The 23,384-nt window shown below is 41.7% G+C and overlaps 1 protein-coding gene across 13 annotated transcripts in view; it reads right to left on the bottom strand.

Annotated features, from left to right (window-relative positions):
- PCNT (pericentrin) overlaps positions 1–20,940 on the bottom strand; it is a 101,231-nt gene extending 80,291 nt beyond the window's left edge. For 12 of the 13 annotated variants that reach the window (XM_068408016.1, XM_068408019.1, XM_068408017.1 and 9 more), the window contains exons 1-10: positions 20,797–20,940; positions 13,887–14,084; positions 11,804–11,854; positions 10,695–10,874; positions 9,119–9,262; positions 6,014–6,178; positions 2,269–4,737; positions 2,067–2,159; positions 1,735–1,887; positions 452–707 (exon numbers count right to left, since the gene is read on the bottom strand). In XM_068408016.1, coding sequence (XP_068264117.1) covers positions 452–707; positions 1,735–1,887; positions 2,067–2,159; positions 2,269–4,737; positions 6,014–6,178; positions 9,119–9,262; positions 10,695–10,874; positions 11,804–11,854; positions 13,887–14,084; positions 20,797–20,850 — 3,763 coding nt within the window. In that variant the 5' untranslated portion in view covers positions 20,851–20,940. Of the gene's footprint in view, positions 1–451; positions 708–1,734; positions 1,888–2,066; positions 2,160–2,268; positions 4,738–6,013; positions 6,179–9,118; positions 9,263–10,694; positions 10,875–11,803; positions 11,855–13,886; positions 14,085–20,796 lie in introns of those variants that run through there. The other variant, XM_068408027.1, reaches the window with a different exon arrangement.
- Positions 20,941–23,384: the final 2,444 nt, after the last annotated feature.

Raw genomic sequence — 23,384 nt, 5'->3', positions numbered from 1 at the left:
CCAATTCCTTTATCCTCCTTTTAAAATCAGTGAGAAGGCAAGCCAGGAAGCATTTCCATATCTTGTCAGAAACACAACAGTAGTCAGTGCTGATTAGGGCAATAAAACCCCTTAAGAAACATAAGGGGTAAGAGCTCTACTCTTTGCACTGATAAAATTCTTTGAGAGGTCTGTCTAATGCCTCCAGAAAACAACTAGTTCAGCATAGTGCTATTTTACAGAAGTAGCAGCAAAACACTGATATAGTTGAAGAAAAATTAAACTTAGGTCTGGACAACTTCCCATATAAAGACATGCACTCTTGAACATGCTAGTCTATCTGCTGTCCCTATTCAAGGCAACACCAGCCATCACTCAAAAGGCCAGCTCTACACCAAGACAAGAACCCATGAAGGAAGAACAATACTGATGGGGTTTCAATTTCTGGTCCATTATTCCCAAATTTTAATACCTAGTTCTTGCCGATATTTTGACTTAAGGTCTTCTTTTTCCTTCAGACACTGTTCTTTAATCTTCTCCCACTCCATCTGATGGCGGCTTTGCAGAATTGCTACGTCTTGAGCATGCTTATCATTGAGCATCTCCCGTAGTTCCATGAGGGCAGTTTCCTTTTCTTTTCTCAAGTTAGACTGCGTAAGCTCAAGCTGGGAGGTGCGCATATTATTTAAGCTTAGGCGTAAAGTTTCCAACTCAAGGCTGTGCAGTGTCTGTAATGGAGAAGAAAAAGGTTTTTTCCCTGCCCTCCAATGAAATGTGTTCACTCTTTTCACGACCAGTTTCACTTTCAATCGCTTTCAAATGTTAAACACATCTAAGTTTTGCCTTTCTGTACTTGGAGAGTGTTTCTTCATGGCAGGGACAAAACCTGAAAAATAAGCTGACTTTTGTTACAATGAGATTTGCATAGCATTTTCAGTGCTAAGTAAAAGGCTTTCCTTACCTGTCTCTTAACTTCACCTCCTACCAAATACATTGCATCTGTCCACTTCCTCACAATGTAACCAGAGCAGAACACAAGCTCACCCCAACCTTTCACTCTCTATTAAAAAAATTCTTTATATTTGCTATTGGTTACAATTTGTTAAAAAGCAAAATTCTGAAGTGGTATTGGAAAAGGGGAAATAAAATTCACCATCCCTCATGAAAAAAAAGTGAAGAATATCCAACAGTTAGAAATGGCAGCTAGAATAGACGAACCAAACCTTTCAATTCTTAAATAAACTGAACAGTACACCAATATGTTGTAATTAGACCTAATACTAGACGTATTCTTTCCATTTCCACTTTACATTTAGTGGAAGTGTTCAAAAACCCAGTAAATATTTAGAGAAAAATAGTCAGGTTTACATACTTAAGTTTAGCATGAAAGCATTCCTAATTACCTTAGTGGAAAAATTAAAAAGTGGGAGGGGTTTAGTATAAATTCATAAAATTAATTTAAAAATTATTAATATCACTGAAAAATGACAAAGTTGCTTGTTTTGTTTTTTTTTTAAATGCATCAAAGTTAAGCATCCAGTTTTCTTTAGAATTTATGTTAAAATATAATTGCAGTGAGGATCCTGGAGAACTCCTGTAGAAAATATCTACTACCACCCACCAAGGGAACACTCCTAGTTCTTCAATTGCAGCACTACATAAAAGAGCACACGTAGTACGCACAAAAATCGAGGAGCCTTCTCTTTGCAACAGCCAGGTAACCACTACAGTAATTACTGTCTGTGTTTATTTTACCTGTGATTGGAGCTGAGCTTGCTCCATCTCTGCTTTGTGCGTGGCTGCCATTTGCTGCTGTTCTTTATTTAGCTCAGCACGGAGCTTCTCCATTTCCTCTTCGTGTTTAGTAATCAGTTCAGAGATTTCACGATCATGCTCTCGTTCATGTACCTGCAGAAAAAGAGCTTACTTCAAAATATGATTAATTCTCCCCTCCTCCTGACCTCAAATCAAAGACACCATGGAAAAAACAATATATTTTTGCATGTCTAAAACGTTTACACTGCTTAAATGACAAACAACACAAAATGAGTTTATTTTTCTGAAATAAACCCAATTACAGCATTTACCTTTTTTATTAAAGCAATCTGTTCCTTCCTTTCTTCTTCCAGCTTCTGCTGTTTTTCCACTTTGTCTTTTATTTCAGCATTTAATTCTTCTATCTGAAAACACGCATACAAACATTTGCAATTACTACCTTAAGCATTCCGAAATCCCAAGACTCCTGACATTACCAGGGTTTCCTACCTCTTTCTTGTGTGCCAAACTCACTTTAGTTAATTCAGCAAGGTGTTGAGTCTCCATTTCCTTCTTGTAATGTTTCACCATCTCAGATTGTGCCTCCTGTGCAGCTTGTGCAGCCTGAAAGGACTCCTGCAAGCGAGTCTCAAGCTCCAAATGAACCTTCTTCAAATGGGCGATTTCTTCAGCCAGCTGGCTTTTTTCCTCACTGTATTCAGTACTTTTCGCCTTTATTTCAGCGATAAGTTTATGAATTTCTAGGTTGCTGAGGTTTAATCTGTCCTCATATCCTTGTCTTTCACACTCTTGTATTTCTTTGAGGTTTTTTATTTCAGCATTAAGTTCATGTATGTTTTTCTCAAGATCCTCAATGATGCTAGCATTTTCTGCTAGTGCTTTTTCTGCTTTTATTAGATCCTCCTCCACATCAGATAGTCTTTCTCCTAAGGCTGTTTTTTCCTTCAATAAGAGTACTAAATTTTGTTCTTTATTATTGATTTCAGCTTTAAGCAACTTCTGTTCTTGTAGCAATGTCTCTTCAGATAGGGTTTTCTGACCAAGCAGCTCTGCTATTGTCTGGTTTTTAGCCTTCTGAGCATCAAGTTGGTTTTGCATTTGATCCCTTTGACTTTGCAAAGCAGCTAACTGACGTCCAAAAAGAGACTGTACTTCACTCGTTACGGAATCAGAAGCTGTTTTCTGCTCTTGAACGTCTTTCACTAATTGCTCCTGAGTTCGCAGCTGCACCATCAACATTTCTCTTTCCTCCTGGAGGTCTTTTACCATTTCTTGCCAGGCAGAGGATTTTGACACTTGTGTTAAAGGCTCTACAGCACAGTAAGGTTGGCCTCCGTCCTCAGCCTGCTGCTTTACTAGAAACATCATTTTGTTTTCACGTTCTTTCTCCTTCTCCGTTTTTTGAAGCAGTTCTTTCTCACAACGGATCCGTGCTTCACGCTCCTCACCCAGTTCCACACGTATATGAGAGAGCTCAGCCATTACTTTTTCACATTTTCCAACAGCTTCTTGGGTCTCCTGACAAGATTTCTTCAAGGCTGACTCCTTCTCATGCAGCTGCTCAGTTAGCTTCACACATCGCTCTATTAAACAAGTTGTCTCATCATCCTTTACGTCACTGTGGTCACTTATTTTGTTTTGCTGCAGGGAGCTATCTGACAAAAATGAAACAAAGCCCTCTGCTCCCACCTCAGTCTCTTCAAAAGTCTCTTGAGCCAAACCACTACGAGATGTTTCCTCATCAAGGCCAAAGTTTAATGGAGGAGGTATAAAATCTCTGTTGGATTCTAGAAGCACACTACTGTCTAACCCATACCTACTGCATCTACCTTCTTCAATGGAATAACCTTCGGAAGCACTGGATGCATATGACTCTTCTGGTTGTTCTGTGGAGATGAGATATTTAGCCAATATGCCTTCATCACCACTGAAAAGCCCTAGTCCTGACAAGTGCTCTTCAGACAGGTTATATCCTTCACTACTTTCATTATTCTCTGTGACCTTTGAATTCTTAATTTCTTCTAACTGATCCCTTGAGGAGTCTACTCCCAAGTCACACTGAAACTCTAGTTCTTCATGAACTAGCTCATCTTCACCTTTCAATTGGTGCAGTTTATTCCACATCTCCTCAAGCTCTGCTCTCTGCAACTGCGACACCTCTGGTAAAATCTGGTTTTCCCTCAATTTCATTAGCTTTTTATTGGAGACAATCTCTTCATTATGCTTTTGCCTTACATCTATACTTTTTTCAGCCTCATAAAGTCGCTTTTCATTTAATTCCTGGATGAAATAATTCAGTTTCTGAATCTCTTCATTCAAGGACTGTTTTTCTTGTTTATATCGCTGGGCTTCCTTGACCTGCTCTTCTGCATTAGAAAGCTGAGACTTAAGGCCATCAATTAAATCCTTGTATTTAGTTTCAATTTCAGATTTTTCTCTCTGGAAGTCTTCCTGTTGGTTTTCAAGTTTCCTTCTCAAACTTTCTTTATTAATTTCAGACTCACGAAGACTATTATTTAAGTTAATTATTATGCCATTCAAATCCTGAATGTGTTCTTCAGAGTTCAGAGCACAGAGTTCTCTTTTTAACTGTTCAAGTTCATTCTTATATTTTAAAGTAATTTCTTTTTCATATACCTGCTTGGCTTCTGCAATCTCTCTTCTGTGGCACTTCTCCAGCTCAGCCCTCAAGTTCTCCAGCTGTCTGCAAATATCCTTTTCATGACTGATTTTCAGTTCTTCAATACGTTGCTGTTCTTTCATTTTGGATAAAGCTGCTTCATTTTTTAATTCTGTTATTTCTGAGTCCTGGAGAGAAACAGTACGTTGCAGTATAGACAACCTAAATCTTTCTGATGCCAGTAGATCTTGAAGACTTTTAATATGTTGTTCTTTTTCTCCTATGCTTTTGTACAGCTGTTGCATTGGATCTTTCATATCCTCTTCCATTTGGCAAAGCAGATTTTCTTTATCTTTGGTATTCTTAAAAATAAAATATTACATATGAAATATGACATGTTTTAATTTCCTTAAGCCTCATGTTTTTAACATACTTTCACAAATAATATTTACTGTTAAGTGCAGGGTGTATCATTGGCCTAGGCAACAGAATTTTTAAGCACATCCTTGAGAGTGGAAAGTACTACTGAAAGACTCTTCAAATGTGCTAACACATCAAATTGTCCAAGCAATAACAAATGGCATGCCACTGACTCCAGAGAGAAAGAAAATAGTGGCTGTCTCAAACTTTGGGTACTTTAATTAAAAAAAAAAAAAGCTACAGACACCTCTCCATCTCTCACCCATTTGCACAGAGAAAACACCTCCCGCAGGCAGGAGTAGGCCAACAGAACAGCCATGTGAAATTTTAATTCATCTGACCCACTTAAAAGTTTACGGCTTCTACCTATGGCATTGCTGGTTATGTACTTAAAGGAAATCAGACCTTTTAAGCTGTTCCTTTAATATATGTTAGCAATCAAAATCCTTATAAATTTGTTTCTAAAGAAATGACTTTTTTCATGACCGTGCCACTACAGCAGGTCAGAGTTAGCACCAAATTTGAAATACATATTATAAAAAAATATGTTACATGTTTTTAACTTTAACTGAGTTTCTTCATTCACAGCACTTGTTTCTGAAATGATTACATCAAAATATTTGCACATAAGCTTTTCACTTTTTGTATGTGAAACTAACATGATTACAAACACAGTTAACTTTTGCTCTCCTCTAGGTGTTTCAAGTTCACACACAACTGTATTGTTATATGCTTACACAGCATATCCAGCAACCTTCACCCCACTGCAAGCCTCTGTCAGTTGTGTTCCCACATGTCTCAGTTCAACAAACACCAGGTGGACCTGCTTCTGATGGAAACTTCTTAATGTTCTACAACAGTTTAGTAACAGAATTAAAGAATTTAATTCTGCAACAGAAATTGATGGAGTAATTTCAATAGATAAGCAAATTTCAACAAGCCAGAACTGAATCCTTATTTCATACAAAAAAAACCCCCACCTTAAATTGTGAGCAGCTGTTTTGCCTTAGCTGAATATCATTACCTTCAGAAGAACAGATCTTTAATTCTGTACTAAAGTGTAGTTTCAGTCCTGAAGCATCAATGTTACCTCATGCACAAATTAAATGTTCATTGCAGGTTCTTCCTCCTAAAAGTACCACCTTGGCTTGCACAATCACAACAAAAAAACAACTACCTAGAACTCATAGTTATAAAGGTACTTTAAGCAGTTTTTACATTTTCAGAAGACTCAAGCTGTACTTCCAGGTCATGTGCTTTCTGACGAAGCATCTCCAAATGTGCATTTTGCTCTTTGAGACTGTTCTGAAACAAGTACATCTGCTGCTGGGCTTCTAATACTTCCTTTTTCCCAGGGCTTTTACTCTTCAGCATCTCATTGACCTGAACAAATAAAGGTACTCAGTCAGAAGAAAGTTTATATCAGAATAACTCAGACAAGTCTCACTGTATGCATAAAATATACTGTAGTCCTTTACTACAGATTTACCCTACGTCTTTCATTCTCGATGAATAAGAATCTCCCTAAAAAGTCAGACAACACTTGTGATGTTTTAGATACTATTACTTACGGTAAAGATGTAAGTGTTAGATAATTCATCTCTGTGAAGCCCCTAAAACAAAGCAGGACTCCTAATGTACTGGACATACTGGTAAGAGGACAACGAACAAAACTAGCCTTCTCTGCAAAGGATTTACAGCTCAAGAGTAAAGGTTTGTTTTCTCTCTCACCAAAATAAAATGTGTTTTATTCATTTTTAAAATCTTGTTCTAAAGACTTCACTAAAACCAAGAAGATAATATTTAAGACAGTATTAGTACTTTCATCAAAATTGACATGCTTCCACAAACAGCTTGCATCATATTACTAGCCTTGTTTAGAATATGCCCGAAGTGCTATTTAGATGCTTTATCGTTGTCTTTCAATGGCTTATGGAGCAAATTCTAACAATCATCTGTAGAGTAATTTTCACTATTACTCCATATTTTGCCAATAGCCGTCAGAATTGTATATAGAAAACAGTATTTTGTTTTCACAGAATCACAGAATGTTAGGGATTGGAAGGGACCTCGAAAGATCATCTAGTCCAATCCCCCTGCCGGAGCAGGATTGCCTAGATCATATCACACAGGAACGCGTCCAGGCGGGTTTTGAATGTCTCCAGAGAAGGAGACTCCACAACCTCTCTGGGCAGCCTGTTCCAGTGTTCAGTCACCCTCACCGTAAAGAAGTTTTTCCTCATATTTATGTGGAACCTCCTGTGTTCCAGCTTGCACCCATTGCCCCTTGTCCTGTCAAGGGATGTCACTGAGAAGAGCCTGGCTCCATCCTCATGACACTTGCCCTTTACATATTTATAAACATTAATGAGGTCACCCCTCAGTCTCCTCTTCTCTAAGCTAAAGAGACCCAGCTCCCACAGCCTCTCCTCCTAAGGGAGATGTTCCACTCCCTTAATCATCTTCGTGGCTCTGCGCTGGACTCTCTCTAGCAGTTCCCTGTCCTTCTTGAACTGAGGGGCCAAGAACTGGACACAATATTCCAGATGCGGCCTCACCAGGGCAGAGTAGAGGGGGAGGAGAACCTCTCTCAACCTGCTGACCACACCCCTTCTAATACACCCCAGGATGCCATTGGCCTTCTTGGCCACAAGGGCACACTGCTGGCTCATGGTCATCCTGCTGTCCACTAGGACCCCCAGGTCCCTTTCCCCTACACTGGTCTCCAACAGGTCTGCCCCCAACTTGTACTGGTACATGGGGTTGTTCTTGCCCAGATGCAGGACTCTACACTTGCCCTTGTTCTATTTCATTAAATTACTCACTGCCCAACTCTCCAGCCTGTCCAGGTCTCTCTGAATGGCTGCGCAGCCTTCCGTTGTGTCAGCCACTCCTCCCAGTTTTGTGTCATTAGCGAACTTGCTGACAGTGCACTCTATTCCCTCATCCAAGTCATTAATGAATATATTGAATAGTACTGGTCCCAGTACCGACCCTTGAGGGACTCCGCTAGACACAGACCTCCAACTGGACTCAGTCCCATTGACCACCGCTCTCTGGCTTCTTTCCTTCAGCCAGTTCACAATCCACCTCACTACCCGATCATCCAGACCACACTTCCTCAGTTTAGCTGCAAGGATGCTGTGGGAGACCGTGTCAAACGCTTTACTGAAGTCGAGATAGACCACATCCACAGCTTTACCATCATCTATCCACCGGGTTACGTCCTCATAAAAGGCTATCAAGTTGGTTGAGCATGACTTCCCCTTGGTGAAGCCATGCTGAGTGCCCCTAATGATCCCCCTATCCTTGATGTGCCTAGAGACAGCACCAAGGACAAGTTGTTCCATCACCTTTCCGGGGATGGAGGTGAGGCTGACCGGTCTATAGTTACCCGGGTAACTTTTCTTTTACAAAGTTAGAATTTCATTTAGCAGATTTTATTTTCCAGGGTGTAAGCAGCTCCTTCAAGATAATCCCTGGACTCCAGTAAGTCCCAGTTTTTATTTTTAATTTTTTTAAACTCTCCTTCCTATCCAGACATTTAAGACATGTAATCCCTCCTAGCACAATTCTTATCTTGCAAACCTGAAATGGTAAGTAAACATAAATATTACTCTTTGGTATATATGCCAAGGCTCCCGAGAAAACAAATATACAGTTATTCAGAAAGAATAGCCACTAGAACACTGAGCATCAGCAAAAAAGAATCAAGTATTTTTTAAATGTTTTTTAAAAGTAGATGAAAGGCTGCAGTATATTTCATTGTGCAGGGATTAGATCCATGATCAACTAGTTGCACTGAAGCAGGTTCCTATGTGTCATACGGGCTGCATCAACTGTCTTCAGGTTATTTTAAATCTCGTTGTTTGAGCCAAGTCACATTACCTCAGCATAGCAAGTTTCTGTGTAACAGCTGAGCTGTTACAGTTGCCCATGCATCTACTCGGAGCTTTCTTTGGCAAAGGCAAGGAAAACTGATCCCATGTAAGCCCATATCATAACAGTAATTGTTGTGTATAGATCCCAAACCATTAATAATATTGGGTAAAATTCCCTAACAAGGGCTAAACTGATGGATAAAGAAGTGTAATGACGTCCCAAACATTACACAAGCAAATAAGTGGAAAATATAAGGACATCTCCAGGACTTCTCCCTAGCAACTGGAGAAAACTCTGCCTCGTCCTGAAATCATTTTCACTGCTGCATTGCAAACTGAACTATGAGGAGCTATGTGATAAGCTCAATATGTTTTTACATTCACATTCCACACCTGTTCTTATTCTCTTTGTAAGGAAACAAAAATTGGAGGAGAAGCACACCTTACGTAACTGAAGTTGTAAATCATGGACCTGACCAACTACATGTGAAGCCTCCTCCTGTAGGTCATCCGGATCCTTCTTCGCCTGTTGAAGGCAGCTCGTTAGTTTCCTGGTGACTTCATTCTGCTCTTGAACAGTAGTTTCCTACATGGATCAGAAGAAATGCACTTTTAAAATTAAAATATTCTTAACATATTTGGAAACCAGTAAGTTTTCTTAAAGCAAAGCTGTTATAGTTACACTTAAGTTTTAACAAATTTGCACCAAAGGACCAGAAATGTTTGTGTTCAAACATGACAGCAGGTATGATGAAAGACGAATCTTACACTGATCTCAGAGATGACAAACCTAATCCAAAGTGACTTTTTAAACAAATTATAGGATACCAGTAAGGAAACAAATACTTTTACTTAAAAATTTTGTAGCTCTTATTAATGTAAAAGCAATCGAGTTTTCTACAGGATATAATGAATATTTAGTAGCCCCTAAATTGTTTCCTATCTGTTGGCTCTTCTTTTCAGCCATGTGAGAGAAACCTAATGAGATGGGATACATTAATCCTATTTTATGTTTATCACATTAATCTTTTCAATTTATTTCTCACCAACAGGAAACGTCTTTGTTTCCCCAGTCCCAGAAGGAGAAAAAAAACATGTAAAGGGGGAAGTAACTATTCTTCAGAAGCACCTGATAATTTACCTTTACACAGAAATGCTAGAGAAAGGGAATTCAAAATATCTTTTTTTAATGTTTTGGGAGAGGGGAAGGTACATGTCAGTTCCATAAAGTTTAACTTATCCTACTTAGTCATTTGCCCATACAAAAAACAACCCAAAACACCCCAAAACCAAAAAGCCACAAGTATTTACAAATATTCAAAAAACATGAATGACCTCTGGGGGGAAAAAAGTCAGCAGGGGTGGTGGTAGTGGTGTCTGCCATCCCGTGCGAACATTTGAAAAGGAGCCTAGCTGCATCCATGAGGTGGTTTTCAGGCATATCCACAAAAACACTGACATTTCAATGAGTACTTCCTTTTCAATAGTTGGAACAATGCTTCAGGGTTGGTTTTTTTTTTTTTTTTTCACCATTTTCCAGCATGACCTCAATATATAATATATATTTTAAAATTCAGTATTTATAAAAATATAAGCCCCATGTTTTTACACCAAGCCCCTACCTCAATGTATGATTAACTATACTTACCTTAGTGGTTCTTGCACTTTCTTTCTATAAAGGCCCACTCCGCAATATATTAAGAAAATTTATCAATAAAAACTAGTAGCAAGTGTCTAACCATTTCTCAGCAGAAGAATTTAACTATGCATTTCATTAAAACCCTCTAAAAATAGAAGCATTTCAAATTTAATTTTACTCTGACTTGATTCAAGCAATATCAAGTCCTGGACACTGGTGAACGGAAAACCTCAGTACTGCTTTTTGCAGCACATGTTAGCAAGGTGAAGTACTTTTCAACAAAAAACCCCCAATATTTATCTGGAGTTTTGCCTCCTATATATTTTTAGGATTAAAATAAAGTAGTGCTATCCCCATTATCCAATTCTATGAAACACACCTGAAGTTGCATGGAGTCGCTGTGCTGGGTAAGCTGTTCCTGTAGCTCGTCCATCTGTGCAGAGAATCTTTCGACTGCTTCCTGTTTCTTCAGAAGTCTGTTCTCTAACTCAGCTATTCTCGCCTGACACATCTTAGTATCAAGCTCACTGTCTTCTGCAGCAGAATTTATCATAACTTTCTTCATGAAAGAAACAAAAATGTATTTATTCACCAAAACAATATACCATTTCTGTTGTGTGATTACTCCGAATATAAATTCAAGCTTAAATTCTGGGCGAATTGTAGCTTAAAAGTAATTCAACATTGGGACTTTGTATTTAACAGAAAAAATATAGATAAAGTCCTTAATTCTTAAAAATTTCAAATAAAAAATTTTCATAGATAATATATTTTCATATAATACTTTAAGGTGCAAAAATAAATTAGCGAGAAGAGCCTTGTACTTCTATAGCACCAAATTGTGGCAAAGTGCCATTGTGACATGCGTTGGGATTTAAAATACATTCCAGCTTACAAGTGGGCAAACACAAAGTTTTTACATACATCTGTGCTGACTGAAGAATAGTCTATTCATAGGAAAAATAATAATGCAAAATTCTTGACTTAACATTAAATTCAAGTGTAAGCAGCTATTGCAAATAAATATTCAACATACTCTGAGTTTCTATGGCCTTTAACAGGAAAACAAACAAGTACAAAGAGAGAAGCTGCTCCAGTCAATCCTGTGGTTTCTTAGAAGCAATATTGTGACAATTCTCACAGAGGAGACAGTATCTTGTATTTTATTTTTAAATACTTTTTGTTCTTAATGTATGAAACAGTTAAAGAATGAACCTACTTTTCAATCAATCAAAAACATCATTCAAATTTCACTGGACAAGGTCCATGGTTTCACTAAAAACAGTTCTCTTAGCAACCAATTTTGCAGCCAGTACATGTGCATACAGATAAGTACCTGTTTTAGACTGTAAAACAGTGAAATCGCATAACTTTAATCACATGTGATAACAATGCTCAATAACTAATCATTTGAGTAGGCAATTATCATACTCTTCTTTCATATATATATCAGCATCTTTTACTAAAGATACATTCTTTCACACTTACTTCAGCCACATGATCATCCAGCACATCCCAGTTGGACAAGTCAGCACTCCCCTGGTAAGTAAACAAATAAAACAAACACTAAATCACGGCCATTTTAAAGATACAAAAGGAAAAGCAGAATTATTTTGGAAACACCCTAAGCACATGAGCCAGAAAGGTCCACACTGTGAGACAACATACCAGTGAGAGAGATTGAGAGAGAGAGAGACTGACTTTAATGCTAAGCTCAGCTAGTCATACATGGTCAAATAAATGCAAAAAAAAATAAGATTATTATGTATGTCTATTTAAAAATTTAGGGCTAAGTCTCACCATTGAGATTCAATGTTTTATCTTCTGCTTTTGTGGCTTGCAAATATAGTTGAGAACTCTTTAATATACTACTAAATTGTAGTAAACTAACTGACAGGAGATTATTTAACAAACATGCTAGAATCATTCAGATAATTACAAAAGCAGTACTATTTTCTGACACATATACTTAATGTAGCTTGATATCTTGAAAGATATTTACTTCTCACTAAATTCACAAGAAGACAAAGAGGACTGTAGCACTATTTAGAAAAGGCAGCCCATAACTCTCCATTTTGAATCTGCACAAAGTTGTTTCCAGTGACTACAGGTACCCTCTCCACATAACCTAGAAAGCAATTTCATTTGCTTTACAAACCAGCTATTTTGATAGAAGCCATTTAGAAGCAGTAAGTGATTTTTGTTTGTTTTTTTCATTTAAGTTCACATGAATGTAATAAGGACACTGCTGACGATGCTATGGCTGAGTGACAAAATACCACATGCTTTTTTCTTAGGGCAGACAGCTTGGCATGTAGCTTCATAAAAGCCTTCTTTTTAATGGTAACGCTATGTGCAGGATATCCAGAAAGCTGTAGGGATACCCACACAACAGAAAGCAGGATAATACCTGCAAATTATATCCTCCATTATTTCAGGTTTGCAAATACATCCGTTTGATGCTATTGTTGTATGTTGTGAAAACACATCAACAGCTGGAGAGATGCTTTTTATGCAGAAGACACCACCTCCCCAGAACTCACGCATCTTTGCACAGACAACATGCTGAAATGCACTGGGAAACTACTTTCTAAACAAACTTCCAGACTGAGATGGATCTATTTTGTTGTAGCCAGAGAGTTGCTTTATAGCTTCTGAGGCTTGTGAAAGCATTAGCCAACCACTTCTGAAGCAAGCTGGATTCCTATTAAAGAAAAAAAATTGTTCCAAACTATATTTTGCTTATTTTTATTACGAGACAGAGAGAGAAAGTGTTACATGACTGTCTAATCCACAGCTGATATAAAAATAAAAACCTTGCTTGTAAGCTGAAGCAAGAGAGCAACTACTTAATTCAGGTAGACCAGTACATCTATTAGCAGATGTCAGGTAATCTCAAGTTATATCAGAAGCTACGTTTCTATGTTTATTGACATGACTACAGGGCTACCTCTAGAGGATCATCAGCACAAACATACTGAAATAAATCAGCCACAAGCTGAGTCACATTTTAAACAAATTTGTCAGAGAACGTAACACCTATGCTGGCTTTACAATGGTTACCAAGAGCATGCTGGAACACATTATATTTTTTCAGAAAACAATAAGCACGTTTGAGCCAGCAAAGTGATACAAAACCAAACTAATGCTGTTCATTATAAGGTCCTGACAGTTTTGCTCATCTACTACGTCTCTCAGTCTGGATTTGCCATTTCATGGAGTCTCAGCCACATAACCCAGAAGTCTGTTCAAAGAGAAGATCATGGCAGCGAAAGACCTCAATTTAGCAGGCAAACAGCAGACAGATACTTGACAATACCAGCTGTCCAGTCCATGTAATGGAGATGTTTGAATGAAGTGCAATTAGGGGAAAACCATCAGTTTTTTTCAGTTATTTACATCACTTCGTAAGAGAGTTAATTATTACAAGTGAAAATACATCCATTTACTTCTCAATTGCAGCTGGTTGACAGTGCCAGAGACCTAATACCCAATTAAGTAAAACAATCACCTGGAATACTTGTTATCTGCAGATGGAATGAAGTAAAACACAAGAAACACTAAGATTTACCTCTGTCTCTGTTGTTGTCTCTAGCAGGTTGGTGTCTTCAGGCTTACTCTCTATACCCTTACCAACACCTTGGGTTGCTACTGCGTACTCTTCCTTCGGAACGTCATGCGTGTGGACAGACGAGCCCTTCCTCTTCGCCGTCTTTTTCTGCGACTGCGTGATGTCACTTTTTGGTTTTCGTTGTCTGAGGTAAGTAAACTGTGCAGAAAAGATTGGAAGAAGTAAAGGGAGAGGTAAGTGAGAAAAAGGTAGCAGGACCACAAGATTAACACACTCATGGGTAACGAAGATCCTGCCTTGATAAAATATATACATCTGCAGAAAAACTGCTTTATCTTCCTACTTTCTACACATTCAGAACATACAGGATAACTGTGCAATTAAGCAAGAAATCTCACACCAGTACTAGCGACTCATTTCAATACAAGAATCAAATTTTACTCAGTGAAACTGTGTGTGTCAATGACAATCCAAAATTACAAGAAGACAGATTAGTAAAGGAATGAGTTGTTAATAGACTAGAATCATTAGGAAAAAGCAATAATCAAGCAGTCTTTCTGCAATACCAGCAAAAACAATAACCCCCCAGAAATGTATCTAAACAGATCTTTGTCAGCGTAAGATTTAAGATTAAAATTAACGGAAGTGAATCCTCATGCTCCTTCCCTGCCACCCCCTTAAGAGAATACAGCAAAACTTCCTAGCCAGAAAGCAGCCTACAGTACATAAATAGAAAATCAATTAAGCCAGGTCATTTTAATTTCTTCTGTTGAAGAATCAGATGCTCTACTTTATCAGACTATCACAGGCTCTGTGAAACACCAGGGACTTGTAAAGAATGTCACTGACAGAATTTCTTACCCAAGTTTCCTTAAACAGCTTAAAAAGAATTATCGTATTTTCAACTCTAGTGTTGTGTTTTGGCAGCATTTTCAAGTAATGTCTCCCTCACAGCACAAATCCAGACATACTTCTCATAAGGAAAAAGCCTTCTCCAAGGTTACAACCATAGGTTAACAGATGCACTGTTAATATATCCTTGTGATGAGACAAAATAGATAGAATTTGGCAATTATGTTTACATCCCATCATCATTTGACTATCTGCAATATATATATGAAAACCCACTGCTTATCAGCTGGGTTTTCCCGTAAAACAGCCACCTTGCAGAAAAATCTCGTCCATTTCTTTTCATTCAACTTGTGAAACAGATTTAGTTCAGTCCTTTCTCCTTATACCCATGCCATTATAGCAACTTCTACCTGACATCTTAGCGACTCAACAGAAACATGGTTACACACCTGCTATCCTGAGCAGCCTATTTGAAAGGCATATTTCCAGAAAGACTTCAGTTTCTAACGAGCAGTTGTTTATGTACAAATAACTTATTTTTAAGATTATGTTCTATAGTATCCATAGTTATTAATACTGAATGCAGATTAAACAAAGATTGCCAGGTGCCGTGTTGCCTTTCAAAATAAGCAAAATGAACAGACCAGAAAATAAAGGTGTAGTGAGACACAAATACTATTGTCTGAAATCAGGTGTTAACTCTAGCACTTACTGATGGCAACTTCTGTCAAAAATAGCTATTGCACTAATTAACCTGATAACACGGGGAAAAGGGGCAGGAGGAAACCTGCAGAAAAATGGGGAGTAGAAGAAACTGCTGAAGCAGGAAAAAAGGGAAAACAGGAGTAAAATAATCAGAAAAGATGAGAAAGGAAAGGTAGAGAGAGTGGCCATCATGGAGAGTAGTTAACGATTTCATGAAGGGAGACCACATATTTTACATTAAAATACAAAGACTTGCCATGACTGAACATGTAAATGAGCATGAATTTTTAAATGCACAGCTCAAAGAAAACAAAACTTATTTTGTCCCATTCATATGCATTAAACATATGAAATCATAACATGTATCATGCAAAAATATCCAACTACTCCAAAATTTTATGGAACTACTGGACTTGTTGGTCCATCAAAGTGTCTGGAGTCAAACACCCTCCAGATTTATGGAATCACCAGATGCGGAAAAAGCTCTGTTTAGGGCAATATCAAGCTTTCAAAGCCTTTAATCAGCTACATAAATTTAGGTGTCATTGTAAGAGTATCATTAGATACACAGACAGTCATCCAACATGAAGTAATGTGTGTGAATATGAAGGAAGCATAGAACACTGATCCTCTCCCATCATGTCCCTTTTGAAGGACCCAATTCTCAGTTTGCTTTCTAGCAGCACGTGCAAAGGTGAAAGCTTCACTTTTAGCCAAGCTGTAGCATGCCGCAGGAGCACCAACAGCACCGTAGCATTGAAAGCAGCTCTCCATAGAGAGGAACACCCAGCCCTTCTGCAGGTACTGATATACTGCAACTTCATTTCACCAGGACCAGCCAAAGTGGTAACCACAAGCACGTCTGAATTGGTTCGGCCAGCACTGCACGAGCAGCCCAGAACTAGAAGAACAAGCCTGCCAGGTTGTGTCCCCCGTGGTCCCCGTGACATCCCTGTCCCAATTAACTGCTACGGTGACATCCTTCCACATTACTGCAAGCTGACTGGTGCCAGCAGCATGTACCAGCAACCAGGAAAACTACAGCACATGCAGCACTCTCCAGCTCTCCCTGGCCAACCTCTCACATAATTTACTCCTTGACTTACTGTTTTACATGCTTCAGAAATTTACTACCGAAAGAATAGCCATAGAAAATGAAACAGAGCAGAAAACCACATCAGCACCACAGAGAAACCGGTTGTTCAAACAAACCTTAGTCCACCTCTTAGATACGGTAAACACAAGCACGAGTGCGCTTAGCCAAAACCCAGAAATATTTTTAGAGCTTCCTCAAACTGATGAAGTCGGAAAACTTCCTGGAAATCACACACTCCTTTTTGAGCTCCTACCGTGTAAAACGCAGGAACAGCAAAAACTTCTCACGCGTGAGGTACGGCACATACAGGTCTGTAACTAGAGGCACAGTTGGCCAACATGCGTGCTAGCTAACTTGAGGTGGAAAAAAAACAAGGAGAAGAAAGCAGCACTGAATACTTGGGTTTTTGTTCTGTTTCTCAGTTACTACCTTGGCTATCAGTATTTATTAAAAATGGAAATCTGAAGTACCTGACACAGTCAGTACTTGGCTGCCAAATCATGACAATTTCCAGTTAATATAACTGATGGAATTATTTGGTGATAACGTAAATGTATTTCAGTAATGGAGTTTTTATAAAAGAATAATGCAAGTATTGGTTTAAAGAGGAAAACAGTCACATTGTATTCCTTTTCCAAGTCATTATTCAGCAGACTAAAATCTAAGGATGCCAAAGACAAAAAAAAATAAATTTTTTTTTGGGGGGTGAGGGGACAAAAAAAACCCCAGCAGTTCACACCTCCAGATTCAAGCAGTATCAGACTGCAGTTAGCATGACTGCAGGGATTGCTACAACACAGCCCTGCAACACCCAATGAGCCTCGCACTCCCGTCCCCTGCTGTCGCGAGCACCCTCGCAGTGATGCGGCGAGATGATTCAGCAAGCTGATCTGGATGAACACTGAACACCTCTGTGTCGGTCTGGCGATGGGATCCCCTTAGGCTGCTGTAGGCCCGCACCACAGGAAGCAAACACCGTACCTGCTCACGCTCAGTTCTGCCTTTCAAAATTGCATTTGTATTCACGAGGAGAGCAGCGCAAATAAAACAAAAAGCAAAGGAAAATAATAAAAAGAAGGGACATTTCCTCACTGGTCTATTATAAAAGAGCCTTCAAAAACATGAGCTATCCAGAGGAAGTTTCTGAAGCAAGTTACAGTCCTGCAGCCCATACAAGTGGCAGCTACAGCAAGTCACAGTCAGCAGCACGACCATACCCTAACTAGGGGCTTAAGAACACGCAAAAGGCTACACTAAGACCAAAGGTGCATTTATTCCAGTAACTAGCCCAATATGCATCTGTTCCATAAGTCAGCTCTACAACTGCAGGTATATATGTAAAGATACAAAACCAGGGCAAGCATACAGGCATGCGTGCTAGAAATGGGGTGTGAGCAGACTAAGGAATCTGCAGCTCACGTGTTTGCCTTTCAAAGCCAACCATACCATCTTTGTGTTTAATAAGCCCCAATGGATATTGCTTCCATTCATCTGCCCAGGTGTTTTTTGAAAATTGCCTGGTGCCCATGATCTCTTAGCTAAGTAATGGATCTCTGTGACATTTTAATAAGCAGAGCAAGCACTACATCCATCTCTGCCTTTCTAAACCCCTTCCTTTCCTCTCAGTATACCAGGTATACGATACTATGCAATAGCAGCATCGATGGCCTGATAACAATATTTTTTAAATGTTAAGACGAGAAATATTTAGCACATAGTTTAAAAAAAATAATAAATGTGACATTGGCTCTGCACACATAGCTTGAAATGTAATGCAAGTCCCGACTTTTTTTTTTTTCCAATGGCAAACAGCAGCTGTACAACAGGTGGGAACTAATAACTTATTCAAGGCAAGTCTATCACGTTTTCTAACTATAAACAGATACTGCACTTAGAGAAGGGCTACAAAAGAAACGTTAACGCAAGTCTTGCCACAGCTAACGTAACTTTTCAACATGAGGAACTGCTGTTCTCAGAGTTTCCTCTCTCAGTACTAATCCAGAAACTAATCACAAAATTGTTCTCCAAAAGGGGATTGTGTCCACACAGCATGTTATCAAGGCTGCGAGGGCAAGCGGATGAGGAGCTGCTGAGCGGGAGTGTGGCAACTGTGAGAGCATCTGGGTGGGACATGCCAGGGGCGGAGGAGCTGTACTGCCCACCATCAAGCTGCTTCAGCATAGCTCCAGCCATGACCCCACTCCCCTCCCAGTAATGCTCTCTTTAATTGCCTTCTGCACAGCACTGTGAGGAGGGAGCTGAAATAGAAACACAGAGGACTGCTGAAAAGATCCGAGGCAGCCAGCACAGCTACAAGCCACCTCTGACACCACTAGCGAGATTTCCAGACAGGTCCCCTGCAGAAAGGGCCATGCCCCTATGCCCGTGAAAGAATCACAGAATCGTTTTGGTTGGAAAGGACCTTTAAGATCATTGAGTCCAACTGTTAACCCAGCACTGCCAAGCCCACCACTAAACCATGTCCCTAAGCACCACATCTACTCGTCTTTTAAATCCCTCCAGGGATGGTGACTCCACCACTTCCCTGGGCAGCCTGTGCCAATGCTTGACAACCCTTTCGGTGAAAAAACTATTCCTGATATCCAATCTAAACCTTCCCGGGCACAACTTCAGGCCATTTCCTCTTGTCCTATCACTTGTTACTTGGGAGAAGAGACTAACCCCCACCTCACTACAACCTCCTTTCAGGTAGTTGTAGACAGCGATAATGTCTCCCCTCAGCCTCCTTTTCTCCAGGCTAAACACCCCCACTTCCCTCAGCCGCTCCTCATCAGACTTGTGCTCCAGACCCTTCACCAGCTTCGTTGCCCTTCTCTGAACTCTCTCCAGCACCTCAATGTCTTTCTTGTAGTGAGGGGCCCAAAACTGAACACAGGATTCCAGGTGCGGCCTCACCAGTGCCAAGTACAGGGGGACGATCCCTTCCCTAGTCCTGCTGGCCACACTATTGCTGATACAAGCCATGATGCAGGTGGCCTTCTTGGCCACCTGGGCACACTGCTGGCTCATATTCAGCTGGCCATCGACCAACATCCCCAGGTCCTTTTCCGCCAGGCAGCTTTCCAGCTACTTTCCCCCAAATCGCTAGGACTGATATCAAGGGTGAAAAGGCTGTAGCACATCATGGAAAGATCTGATCTGTCCAAAGCCCCCAACACCCTGTGCAGCCTCAGCTATCCCCTTCTAGCTACAATCCCCCATTCCGGTCCTACTGGGATGGTAAGAATAAGGAAAAGCTGTAGTTGCAGACTGGCAAGACTTCTTCAGCAATAGATTCCCAAAAGGGAAATACGAAAATAACAGCTCAAAAACCAGCAGAAATGCTGAATTAAAAGAAAAGTAATCAGGTATTTCCAAGCAGCTTCTTAAACATCATTACCAAAACAAAGCAATGTTTTTTACCTAAGAGGGTTAATATATATCAAGTGGTAATCACACAGTTGCAGACAATAACTACTAAGACGATGTCACCTTTATGAATCAGTGGCATCCCACCAAACTACACCTAACTGAAGGCATGTAACCGCTCAGTGCATGTGAAGTGGTCACTAACAACCTGACTGGAAACAAACCAAGCCAACCCAGTTCTCCAATAACCCACCTGCAGATGCAAGGGCAAGCAGAGTAGTTACCGAAGCAATAAAACAAGCAACATCTGTTCTTGGGGATTCTCAGATGGAAATACGGTATTTCCACAAATAACTGAGTGGAAACCCAGGTAAAAATGGGAGAATTGGAAAAAAAAAAAACAAACAAACCCACCACCAAAACAAAACCAGAACCTGGGGGAAGACACAGGCGCTACTTTAAGCTGCTCCTTGCTCACTGAAGACAATGTTTACGTACCTCCGTAGTAATTCGGGACGCCTCCCAGGCACCCTGCATTCCGGGAGCACCGCGGGGCACGTTTCTCTCTGGCAGAGCCCCGCTGCCCAGCTGAACCCCTCTCAGCCCCTGCCACAGCTCCGAACGGGCAGCAACGCTTCAGCCCAGCCGCCGCCCGCACGCCCGGACCCCAGCGCCGCTCCAACCCCGCCACGCAACAAGGGGAAACCCGCCGGCGCCCCGCCGCGGGGGAGAGACCCGGGGCGGGTAGAGGCGATGCCGCGGGCGGCTCCGGGAGCCAGTCAGCGCCCCTACCCCAGCTCGGTCGCCGCCCGGGGGCACCGCGAGGCGCCGGGGCGAGGCCGGGGCGGGCGCAGCCCCCTCCAAGCCGGGATCCCCCACCCCCCTCACCTTGGCTCTGCCGGCCTCCAGCTTCCGCCTCCGCGCCTCCTCCTCGGCGTCCATGCGGCGGGCAAGGCGGCGGCCCGAAGACGGCAGCCGGGCCCGGAGGTGGCAGCTGGGCCTGGCCCGCGCGCCTCGCTGCCCCAACTGTCACACCGCAACGGGCACAGGAGTTTCGGTCATGGCCGCCCCATCGCCTTCTCCCCGCCCGCCTCGGCTGCCCCGCCAACCGCGAGGCGGCAGCCGCCAGTGCTGGCCAATGAGAAGGCAGGGGCTGGCCCACCCTCCCGGGGAAGGGAGGAAGCTCTCCGGGAATTGGCGGAAATCACCGTACACAGCAGGCTCGCCAGCCAATGCCGAGAGCAGCCGTCCGCCTAGCCCCGCCCACTCTCGCTAACCGACTCCTGGGATAGACAAGCGCAAGCTGGAGCGCGCCCTCTGCCTCCGCCCCCGCTGCCGCCAGTGCCCGCCTCCCCCCAGCAGCCACCAATGGCAGAGGCAGCCGCGCACAGCCCGGGCTGCCTGGATGGCCAGTTTCAAACGGGCCGCCAGCCACGGCCCCGCCCAGGGGCGGGAGACAGCCAATGGGAGGAGGCTGCCGCGGCCGTTGCCGAGGAGCGCCGAGAGGCTGGTTTGGGCGGGCTCCGGCGCGGGGCCGCGGCTGCCTCGGCTCCCCCTGCCCGCCCTGGGGCCGCTGCTGGTGCCTCGGGCGGGGGCCGGCCCTCCGCGAACAGGGAGCCGTGCCTTTCCCTCTGCCGTTTCTGCCCCTTCGTGAGCGGTCCCGGCGCTGGCGGCCTGGTCCCTAGCGCCCCGTTGAAGACAGAGGGAGGTGTTGGCGCTGGGCGGGGGGGCGGTGACCATCCAGTTTGATTATAAACGTCTGTGTAGAACTGTGACCCTTTACAGCGCACCTAGGCCGCCTTTTGTGTATATTTTGCTTCTCGGGTTTACAGCGTCTCACCGCTTTGTTTCCATGGCGGCAAGCGAGCTGTGAGGAGTTCGGCCGCAGAAGGCCTTCCCCCAGGGAGGACAGGCACAGCGAGAGCTGACGTCTGGAAATCACTGTCAGATAACAAGGGAGAAATAAGGTGCTCTTTTCCTAACATTGAGAAAAACTAACCTTACAGTCATCTACAAAACCACGGCTTCTTTGTCTCTTCAAGTCATTAAATCATACTGCAAAACACATGCTTTTAATCGAATTTGTTACTCAGCTCAGAGGTAATCTCTTGCAATACACTGGCTTGTTCTTCATAAGAAACATGGAAATGCCAGCATCTTCATGACCTAACAAACCTTTTTCTATCCCTGGACTTTTCCATGCATTTGGTCCTTACGTTGGGCTTTTCTCTGTATGGGCTTTTGCCCCAAATTCAGACATTGCATTGTCCAGGTTGTGAGCTGGACCTAGCTGCTCCTGTGGCCTGCATCTATGCTATCTGAGATTCCCATGCTGATGTCAACCACCATCCAAAAAGTATATGGGAAGAAGCATGGATATGTTTGCATTCTCAGAATAAACAATTTTGTACTAATCTCCTGGTCTTCCGCGTTATGTCTATGTCAATATTTCAGTACAGACACCAAAAAGACTGGAGCAGTGTGTGCTCAATGCTCCAAAGAGAAAGCTGAGGATGCTAGGAGCAAGGCAGGGTTGGCAAGGCTCTCTCTACACATCAGAAAGCCTGTCTGTGTCTAGAGCCGAGGTAGAGGTTAAGTTTTAAACCACTGCAGAGGTTGCTGGGGGACAGTATGGTTTTCCTTTTCTTCAAGACCAATTCACTCTGTTAAGGAGGAGTGGAAGTTTCAGTGAGCAAACCATGTAGGGACATTAGATCTGACAGTAAGGACAGACCCTTGAGACTAATTCCAGTCACCTCCTGCTTTGTCAGCCTTTGAGGATTTTTTTGTTTATTTGTTTTTCCTGGTAGTACTGCCATGTCCTCTGACGCCATAGCCAGGATTCTGAGTTTGTCCCCAGTCAATGCTAAGAGATAAAGTCTGAATTATGAAATTTCTTAGTGCAAAAGCTTGTGTAATTGGCACCACCAGAGAAGCAAAAGGAAACTGGTAACCTCAGAACAAAAAAGTTTCTTAAAAGTAAAACAATAACGTATCATGGCTTTTATAATGGCAATTTTGTTAGATATGTCGCTTACTTAAAAAAATTAGTTTTAAAATAAATTACTGCTTTGACCTCTTGCTCCAGCTAAAAACGTAAAATGAGTAAGTCATGTTTGTTTGAGTTTAATGGATTTTGGTTTATTGGTAATTCTTTTTTTTTTTAAAATAAAAAACTCACGCATTATATTTTCTTATATCCCGTCTGTTTGATAAAACGTCAGGATTTCTAGTGCTAATCTAATTAAATGACTCAAGTGAAAGTTGTTGAAAAGGGACCTGTCTCCGGCGGCACGTCACCTATCTGGCAATCAGCCAGCGCCAGCAACACCGTTTGGGTACTGCCCAAATTGTCTTGCCAGCAGCTGGGTTCCGTTTCTGCACTGTTAGTGCAGCTTTGCAGTGGGGAAGGTGAAGGCTGGGTGGCGGGGCCACCACCTCTGTTTCTGCTGGGGCCAATCCTACCTGACATAACC

Source organism: Nyctibius grandis, chromosome 9 (genome assembly GCF_013368605.1).
Source record: "Nyctibius grandis isolate bNycGra1 chromosome 9, bNycGra1.pri, whole genome shotgun sequence".
Taxonomy (NCBI): Eukaryota; Metazoa; Chordata; class Aves; order Nyctibiiformes; family Nyctibiidae; genus Nyctibius; species Nyctibius grandis.
Note: the sequence above shows the minus strand (reverse complement) of the source record. Positions and strands in the feature narration are given on the sequence as shown.